This window comes from Populus euphratica, unplaced genomic scaffold (assembly GCF_000495115.2).
Source record: "Populus euphratica unplaced genomic scaffold, PopEup_1.0 scaffold318.1, whole genome shotgun sequence".
Taxonomy (NCBI): Eukaryota; Viridiplantae; Streptophyta; class Magnoliopsida; order Malpighiales; family Salicaceae; genus Populus; species Populus euphratica.
In genome coordinates this window covers 533,578-543,590 of record NW_011500003.1, presented here as the reverse complement: position 1 = coordinate 543,590, position 10,013 = coordinate 533,578, and the positions used below count along the sequence as shown (strand labels likewise).

Below are 10,013 nucleotides of genomic sequence, written 5' to 3'. Positions count from 1 at the left end.
AAGTTTAATGAAAATATAATTGATAGAAAAATAGACATGAAGCTTCATTTTTTTTTTCCAGTTTCTCTCTTATATTCTCTTAAAAATAATTACTTTAAAGAGATTATAAGTAATTTCTCACAACACTTAAAGTGAAAATTGATTTTTTTTATCATGTAAATATTGGGAATTTTGACAAAATACTATCATTTTATGATTTCATCATTTTTCTTTATGAGATATTAGATCAAGTATATATTTTAATATGAAAATCTAGAATTTTGTAACCTGAAAAAATCACCAACTTTATTTGAATTTAAATTGATTCGATTTTTTATTTTTTTTCCTAAGCTTGAAGTGGCTACTTTATTGCAGTTTATAAGGGCTGCTAATGATGATTTGTACTATTAAGGGCTGCAAGGAGTTAGTGTAACGTATATCTATAATCAATTCTATTTAGATTTAGTTGGTGGTGGCTTGTAAAATATTTTTATATTTAAAGAATTATAAGTCATAAAACCTTTCAACTCGGCAACATTTATTTTTATTTATTGAAAAGATGTAAGAATTGGACTGATTTAGGAAAGTGGGGAGAATATTTGATTTAATAAAAACAAATAAAATTTTATAAAGAAACAAATCTTACATGTCTATTAATAGATGCTGGTTCATAAATATTTTGCATATTTTTTTTTAATACAAGGATGCCGTAAAACCAATTTCATGAATTAAAAATAAATCTCTAGTTGCTTGAGTTTTAAGTAAATAATCTATATCAAGTTATTGCAATGGCATAAATTCATATATTGCACAAACATTATAAATTATGATAATTTGGTCCTTGTTTTAAAAGATATTTTGTAAGATTTGGCACCCTAAAATAGCTTAAAATTTTATTTTATCCTTAATTATTTAACTTGTTTTCAACTTAACCTTTTAGAATGTTTCTTAACTCCAAGAATATATTAACAACTTTCGCATCACATTTATCAATGTCATTTAGACGTGTCCCGCGAGGTTACAAAATTATTAAACATATGATTGATAATGTATTTGGAACAAAATCCATGAAATACATTACAATTTCTTACGCGTTTTTTCAACTCTATAGAATTAAAATCACTATACTTGGTTGGAGGTTTCAATATTTACTAATTGTGTTAATTCAAGTTTATTAATTTTTATATTTTTAAATTATTAGTTTTAATTTGATTAAATCTGAATTAAATTTAATTATCTGAGTTAATGTCAAAACTATTTTAATCTTAAACCCATTTTAACCATAATTTTTTAGATTAATTTATTAAATCAAAGACAATTTTATCAACTATATATAAAACTATAAAAAATCAATATACAACCAAATAAGTTAAAGGAAAAAGAAATGATTTACATAATATTTATTGTTTTGCAATGTGATAGTGATTTTTTTTAAAATATTTTTTATTTAAAAATATATTAAAATAATATATATTTTTAATTTTTTAAAATTTATTTTTAATATCAGCATATCAAAACTATTTAAATATATAAAAAAATAATTTTTTAAAAAATAAAATTTATAAAAACACGCAACAAACATAACTATATCTCAAATAACGGGCCAATCATACTCGACCGGACCGTTCAAAACAAACCAGCCATCCCAGCCGCCAAAGCCGTCCAAATAAAGATCCGACGGCTGAAATTATAAGGAAAAGAAAAGTCAAAAACCAAGTCAGCAAAAGCCGAAAGAGTCCATAGCCCTCAAGGCCAGAACATGTAGGGAACGCAAGTGAAGTCATAAATAAAATAAAATAAAAAAAGGCTGTCAGCCAGCCAGGTCACCCTATCTTTTCTCGTGGTGGAAATGATTCCTCTGTCTAAAAATTTAGTCTTAATTTCATTTGCATTTCAAAAATCCCTTCCTTTCTATCTGTCTCTCACTATATATAAAATCGTCGTCTCCTTTCCTCACTTAACCCTTACTCTCTCTCTCTCTTTCTCGGTCTTGCTCGCACCAGCAACCGCAATACAAGCAAAGCAACTTAGGCCAGGCCACGTCTATAGCTAGATTTGGCTTGGTTCGTTCTCTGATCATTCTCTCTTACACTTCTCCGATTAAGGTAAGTAAAGGATCGGTTTGTCTATCTCTTCGTCTTGGTTTGAGCTTTGTAGATCGTGTTTTGGTTAAACGCCATCTTTTTGTTGTTTTTGGTTTGGAATCGTTAAGTTTTATCATTTTTTTGCTTCCGATCTATGATTTTTGTGCTGTTGAAGGTTAGATCTAGAGGTTTCTCGTGGTTTGATTTGGATCGTTTGATTTGAGAGCTTGATCTGATTGTGTTGAATCTAGATCTGTATGTTTTTGTGACAAGTTATTAGATCTGTTTGATTTTGACCTACTTCGTTCGGTCATTGTTAGATTATAATCTGCCAGTGTGAATTAGAAGGTATTGGTAAATTGGATATGATGTGGTAATTGATTGAGATTTAGGTTGCATTTCTGTGTTTTAAGCTTAAAATTGATGATTTTCGATGGATATTTGGATTCTATTATAGTAGAATGATAACGAAAGATAATCATGCTGATTGGATTAAGCTTTGGATGGCTAATGATTTGGAATAGTTAATTGGCTAGTTTATTTTGATTTGTAAATAGCGGAGGAACTAGATATGTTATATTTTTTATTATATGCTTCTTAGATATGTTGATGTATTTGTAAATTATGTAGAATGTTTTTTTCTGGTGTAAAGTTTGTTTCATTTACTCATTTATTGACTTTTTGTACAGAACTTGTAGAAAATGGCCGATTCTGAGGATATTCAGCCCCTTGTCTGCGACAATGGAACTGGAATGGTGAAGGTGGGTTGGTTACTTTATTAGTGAAAATTCAATCATGCTGATTGGATTAAGCTTTGGATGGCTAATGATTTGGAATAGTTAATTGGCTAGTTTATTTTGATTTGTAAATAGTGGAGGAACTAGATATGTTATATTTTTTATTATATGCTTCATAGATATGTTGATGTATTTGTAAATTACGTAGAATGTTTTTTTCTGGTGTAAAGTTTGTTTCATTTACTCATTTATTGACTTTTTGTACAGAACTTGTAGAAAATGGCCGATTCTGAGGATATTCAGCCCCTTGTCTGCGACAATGGAACTGGAATGGTGAAGGTGGGTTGGTTACTTTACTAGTGAAAATTCAGTTTTGCATTTTATTACTCATAATTTGTTTGGATTTGATAAGTTATATTGTGTTGTAATGTTGCAGGCTGGGTTTGCTGGGGATGATGCTCCCAGGGCAGTGTTTCCAAGTATTGTGGGTAGACCAAGACACACTGGTGTCATGGTTGGAATGGGGCAGAAGGATGCTTATGTTGGTGATGAAGCACAATCTAAGAGAGGTATCTTGACCTTGAAATACCCTATTGAGCATGGTATTGTTAGCAACTGGGATGATATGGAGAAGATTTGGCATCACACTTTCTACAATGAGCTTCGTGTTGCTCCTGAGGAGCACCCAGTCCTCCTTACAGAGGCTCCTCTTAACCCTAAGGCTAACAGAGAGAAGATGACTCAAATCATGTTTGAGACCTTCAATGTGCCTGCAATGTATGTTGCTATCCAGGCTGTCCTTTCCCTGTATGCCAGTGGTCGTACAACCGGTTCGTAACTATTGCTATTGAAATCTGTGTTGTATTTGCATTGGTTGGGTAAATGATTCTGGTACTGAGTGGCTTCTCATGTGAACAGGTATCGTGCTGGATTCTGGTGATGGTGTGTCTCACACTGTGCCAATCTATGAAGGGTATGCCCTTCCACATGCCATCCTTCGTTTGGATCTTGCTGGTCGTGATCTCACTGATGCTTTGATGAAGATCCTCACTGAGAGAGGTTACATGTTCACCACCACAGCTGAACGGGAAATTGTCCGTGACATGAAGGAGAAGCTTGCGTATGTTGCCCTTGACTACGAGCAGGAGCTTGAGACTGCCAAGAGCAGCTCCTCTGTTGAGAAGAACTATGAGCTACCTGATGGTCAGGTCATCACCATTGGAGCTGAGAGATTCCGTTGCCCGGAAGTCCTCTTCCAGCCATCCCTCATCGGAATGGAAGCTGCTGGTATCCACGAGACTACTTACAATTCTATCATGAAGTGTGATGTGGATATCAGAAAGGATCTATACGGTAATATTGTGCTCAGTGGTGGTTCCACTATGTTCCCTGGTATTGCTGACCGTATGAGCAAGGAAATCACAGCCCTTGCCCCAAGCAGCATGAAGATTAAGGTGGTTGCACCACCAGAGAGAAAATACAGTGTCTGGATTGGAGGGTCAATCCTTGCATCTCTCAGCACCTTCCAGCAGGTGAAGATTTTTCATTTCAATAACGCTTTATCTTTGCTTTATATCTTGAGCGTGTGGTTGTGTGTTTGATCGAGACTGACGTGCATGGCTTGTGTTGTGTCAGATGTGGATTTCCAAGGGTGAGTACGATGAGTCTGGCCCATCCATCGTCCACAGGAAGTGCTTCTAAGTTCCAACAGAGCGGTGATGGTGAGTTCTTTTTTTCTATTTAGTTGGCTTTTTTCGTGTCAAGGTGTCATGAACTCAAAGTCCTAGCTGATATGGAGAATTTGTTGAGGTGGGGGTCATTGAAGGAGGGAACATTCTGATATTCAATGTATTGAATAGGCTTGTGATTCAATGTTGTTAATGCTGCTTTTTAAGATGCGCAACTGTAATGGTCCTCCCTCTCGATGTGGTGACTTTGGTAGTCAAGCTCTTTGCTTTCCTCCACAACATCTGTGGTTCAACCTTGCGTCTTTTTAGTAGGATGCTTGTAGACGGAGAGTGGTTGTGATATGCTTTTTTATTTTTGTTTTTTTTCATCTCAACATTTGAAGGTGTTTTTTTTCCTTGGGAACATTAATGTTAATAGTTATTGTATGAGAAATTTTGTGTTAGTGTCAATTTGCTTTCATAAACCCTGTTGAAATCGTACTTAATACTCCGTTTGAACTTTGAACGGATCTCTCAGTCCTTTCTAGAATATCTTTGCTGGTTTGTTTTACACGGCTGCAGGGTTTTTTTATTTGTCTTTTTCATCATGTCTGTCTCCTATATAAGAGGCCGGCTCGCCTGTCAGGACATAATTAGTAGAAGTGTCTACTTTTAATCTTGCTTGGTAATAATTATTCCCGTACAAAGCCCTTCTGTTTATAAAGGCGGAAACTTAGTGCCATTTATGATTGGGTGCATCCAATCCATAATTTGTCATCAGTTTCTTTTGCCTTCCAACCTCATTTGATTGGCGGGTTAGGTGTTGTTTGTTATTATGGTTTTTTTTTTAAAGTGAATTTGATTAGAAATCTATTTTAAATTAATATTTAACTATATTTTGAACATCTGAATTTCAAAAGCGCATTAACAAAAACACAATTTTTTTTTTTTGAAGTGCGGCCGCACTGAAATAACAAGCTGTATCTTATTGTGTTTTGGTGTGGTGTTAGTTTTTGCAAAAGCTATAAATTGTGTATCTTTTTTTAAATCAAGGTTTTAAAAATGTTTTATAGGTTGTGGTTTTTAACTAACGCTGCATTATATTACAGAACAGATTTTGACAATTGGAAGTAGTATCCTGCGGCAGATCAATTCGATTCGATGATATAAAAAAACAAACGTTTGTATTTTAAATTTAATCTTTGTTTTTGAAGCACATTACTAAACACTAAAATTGCCTTGGCCGGGTTGACCGATGGTGTTCTAATAACCGCAGTTCTTTTAGGGTCAGTCCTGGAGTCGGACTGGGGCCTGACAGCAATGTGTGGTAGGACTAGGAGTTGGATACTGCGGTGTTCGGCTTGAGGCCAGTGTGGTCGAAGTGATTCCATATGGATGACTGATTGCTATTTTTATTTTTAGTTGACTGGTCAAATCAAGAGAAAATGAACGGAAAATGACAAAATAATACCACTACTGTAATGTTAAGTTTGAACTTGATCCCCTCTTCTACGGGGCTTCCTTGGTTTACGTCACTTCGGTTGCTGATAAATGTTTTTGGAAAGCATACCAAGGAGAGAAATATTTTATTCTTAGCATTCTAACCAAGAGCATTTATTTTATTAGAATTAATTGTAACTCAGTCTATGGAATCGAGTCCTTCAATTCTTCGAGAAACAAATCTTCAGGGACATGCCAAGGAGAGGCTAGTTCCATGGGGGAGGAGGATTGTTGTTTCCAGACAAGCAAATGAAAGAAAGCAACCGACTGCCAAAATGACTTCAGTATTAGACTAGTGCTCTCTGCCTTCGCTTCTCTATTGAAATCAATAAGAAATACTGAAACACATGTTTCCTCCATTGAAATCCATAAGCATGAACCAAGACAAGGTTACTAAGCTTAGCCTGGTATTGGTATTGCTGTATTTTTTACCAAGAAAAGCACCATTTGTTGCTACTAGTTGTATTAAACCAGTTGATAATAAAATAATTAAAATGAACATATAGTAATTTCGTAACTTAAGTTATATAACAAATATATGATTATTAATAAGTAATAAATATAGCAAAACAACATTTTTTTTTCCACACTTTAAAAGTATGTTTGATTACACTGCGTATTAATGAGTGCAATCCTTCTTGAATTCATGGATGTCCTCCACGTTGAAAATCTGGCAAGCCATAAATTTTATATTTATATGAATCTAAAAATCAATACTCATTTGAATATTCAGTGTATACCAAATACTATATTTCTATAATAATAAATAATGGATCTGGAAATTATTACACAGAAAGATTATCCATGAAAATTGCAAAAACAATCACTTCATTTTTCTCATTTAATTACATTGGTTTGTAAATAAATGTACAAAAATATCCCAATAATTTATATTTAGCATTACTAATACCTTTACCAGGCATATATCTTGAATTCATCAGAATCTCAGGGGCTTTGTTTCATGATGTTTGAAAATGGAAAAGAAACAGGCATGGTGTTGCAGAAAGTGTATAATTTAGAAATGGAAATAAAAGATCTTAAAAGAAAAGAACAAGGGCTCCATATCAACATAAAATTGAATTGAAATAAATTCAATAAACCAATTTTATTTCTTAGTTCTATAGAGCTTGGAGACAACATGGGCACTTTTGAACTCTTGTAAAGTGTGTGATCCGGCTCTTCATAAATTCATAGAACTTGCCAGAAGGCTCTTTGCGTTCTTCTCCAAAATCTCACACCTTCTATTCCCTTGAAACAGCAAAGCATCTTATAAAGACAAATCAAACCCTAAAGATGCCTGAGGGATCAACATTTTGAACAATCCAGGGATGCTCAGGAAGCTTATGCAGCGGTGATCTCTCTACAGAATCCCTGACAAGCATCTATTGATCAAAGAGAGAGAAAAAAAACCAAGAGAACATGAACACAGATCACAAGCACGCTAGGCTCCCCGAGTAGTAACGTACATTTGCACAATCCTACAGATGAGGTAACAAGCAGTAGCAACACAGTATAGAATGAGTATTGCAGAAAAAACGAAATAGAAATCATCTAAAACTCCCCTTTTGTTTTGTTTTGTTTTTTAAAGCAGCATGATATATCTAAAAACAAGTTGTTTTAATATATTTTTTCAAAAAATATTTTTTAAGTTAAATGACGACTGTCCCTCATCGACAAAAGGAACATACAACAGCTAGCTCTCATCTCTATATAATGAAACACATCGCCATTTCCAGAAACCGTGGAGCCGTGTGGTGAACACAGAGCGAACTATTCTTTCGCCTTTTACTAAAGAATACCGTGTGCTCTTCATTGATAGCGGCATACCTCTATTTTTGGAGGGGTTCTCCTCTGTGTAGACCCCCAAACAATTCAAGCTCTAAATTTATGCTTTCGGTGTATTGTAGTTTAATTTTTTGAATCCAAAAAAAATAATTAAAGCTTCTAAACTTTTACCAAAAATTATGAACACTTCAGGCTTATTAAAATCATTGAGCTCTCATCTTGTATGAAAGCAAGACCTTTGAGATTGTAAAGGAACCTTTTTTCTTCCTAAGAATCAATAAAAAAAGAATTTCAACACTGAGTAGTTTAACCGGTCAGGTTATAAATTTATTTTTTAAAAATTATTAATTTATATTTTATAAATTTCAGGATTTTTCTAATTCAAATCTCATAAATTTTAAAATTATTAAAAATTTATATGATTATTATCTGAAATTAATTGAAATATATGTAAATTAATTTGAATATTCATATTATTTTTTAAAAAATAAAATAAAATTTTAGTTATTAAATTGACTTCTCATCATAATGAAAGATTATGATCACAATCTTGATCAAAATCACAATTCTGAGTATACTTTAACATCAAACAAGACATAAAGTTCATAATCGATTTGATCCTTAAATATCATTCTTAATGCCAATTCTTTCTCTTCCATGGAAAATAATGCTTCAATGCTTCAACATCTCATTCATCTTCAATCTAATTTTTTAAACTTAAATAGCAACATTGTTTTCCGTAAGCTTCTTAAACCAACAATTTTTCTTCATGTGACCATGTTTTCCATAATTGTGAAATCCGCATTCAAATCTTCTATCATTGCCATAATTCTTTGAAGTTCCCCTTTAACAAAAGCTTCCCTTTGATAATTATTTTCCTTATCACCATCCTTATCGTATTCACCATTATTGTGGTTTCTATCTTCGTGATTACACCATTGCTTACTCCCACCATTGTAGTTGTAAAGTGCTTTCTCTTCACCCTTCAACAAGACTCCTGCGCTAAACCCTGGTAGTTTCATTGACAAGCTAAGCCAATTTATTCATATACGAGAATCCTCCCTTCGCTTGGTTACAGCGAATTCCCAAAGGGGGAATGAGGAAGATTTATTTAGCTATATTTTCTTGACTCGGCAAATTCTCAAACTTAACTAATAATGGTTGAGTAGGCCATCGTTACACTGTAGTTACAAAACTCTGATATTTGGATCTTAAAACCATGAATTATTATTCTTTTCATCTTGTTTTTCTAATAGCGTTTCATGTTATAATTTAAAAATCTCATGATAAGTTGATTTCACCTTACTAAAATACTGAGGAATCAAAACAACTTGTTCTTGAAAAGTTGCAATTTAGCATCATTTTTTTTATAAAAGACTAGTAAGGGTGTCTCATGCTTCTTTCGGTGCTGTAGCATCACAAATATGTTCTAGTATATCTTCTTCAATTGTGTTCGTACGGCAAACATTGCCTTACTGACTTTAATCTTCCACTTGTGCAAGACTCCCTTAGTATCTTCGATTGGTTGTGTTTTCACTGCAGTTGACCACTTCTCGCAGATCTTGGCTTAGCATGTAAGACATCATGCATGTTGACCATGTAGTGTAATTCTGATTGTTAATCTTTTTGATCCCTATAACAATTTGAAGATTTCCCATGTCTGCTGCTTCCTATGCTACTGTTGTTTTGGCTACTGGAAAACCTAAAATTTTGACGCTACTGCTGTAGGACTGTGTGCGCTACTGACTTGTTGCTTCTGCAATCAACTGCTGCTGAACTTTTTGTCTGTTGTTGCTGCTGCTGGCGCTCCAAGCTGCGACTGCTGGAGACTTTCTGTTACGTGAAAAGCTACTGCTTAATTTGTTTGTTTGTTTCTGCTGGAACTGAAGCTGGAATCAATGACTGCTGCAACTGATTTTTCTACTACTTCAGTGGAGACTCTACTGCTACGAGTCTGCAGCCCACGTGATTCTGCAACTGCAATTTCCTACAACTGCAACGATGCTACTGTCATGTTCTAGGAGACTTGCTGCTGCCTCGAGTCTGTTACAAGCTGGTGTTTTTCTTCTTCCAAAGAACAAATCGTTGCTGGTTCGTTTTCTTCACAACGTAGACTGCTGTTAGGTCTTGTGCTCCAAGCTTCTGAAAAATAAATCTTGTCGTCGTCATCGTTTTGGAAGATTAATTTGCTAAAGACACTGCTGCTTCACGTACGCCTTTTCTTCTTCCCAACCCATTGGTCCTTCTTTCCAACCTATAGG

The 10,013-nt window shown here is 34.1% G+C and overlaps 1 protein-coding gene across 2 annotated transcripts; it reads left to right on the top strand.

The window, feature by feature from the left end:
• The first annotated feature begins 1,917 nt into the window (after positions 1-1,917).
• LOC105141006 (actin-7) lies at positions 1,918-4,954 on the top strand. Of its 2 annotated transcripts, XM_011048069.1 has the most exons (5): positions 1,918-2,084; positions 2,753-2,824; positions 3,237-3,630; positions 3,719-4,332; positions 4,436-4,954. In XM_011048069.1, exons 2-5 carry the CDS (start codon positions 2,765-2,767, stop codon positions 4,499-4,501), a joined length of 1,134 nt encoding a protein of 377 aa, XP_011046371.1. In that variant the 5' UTR covers positions 1,918-2,084; positions 2,753-2,764; the 3' UTR covers positions 4,502-4,954. The 2 variants fall into 2 exon arrangements, with proteins under 2 accessions (XP_011046371.1, XP_011046372.1); XM_011048070.1 differs by lacking the exons at positions 1,918-2,084; positions 2,753-2,824 and adding an exon at positions 3,035-3,139.
• Positions 4,955-10,013: the final 5,059 nt, after the last annotated feature.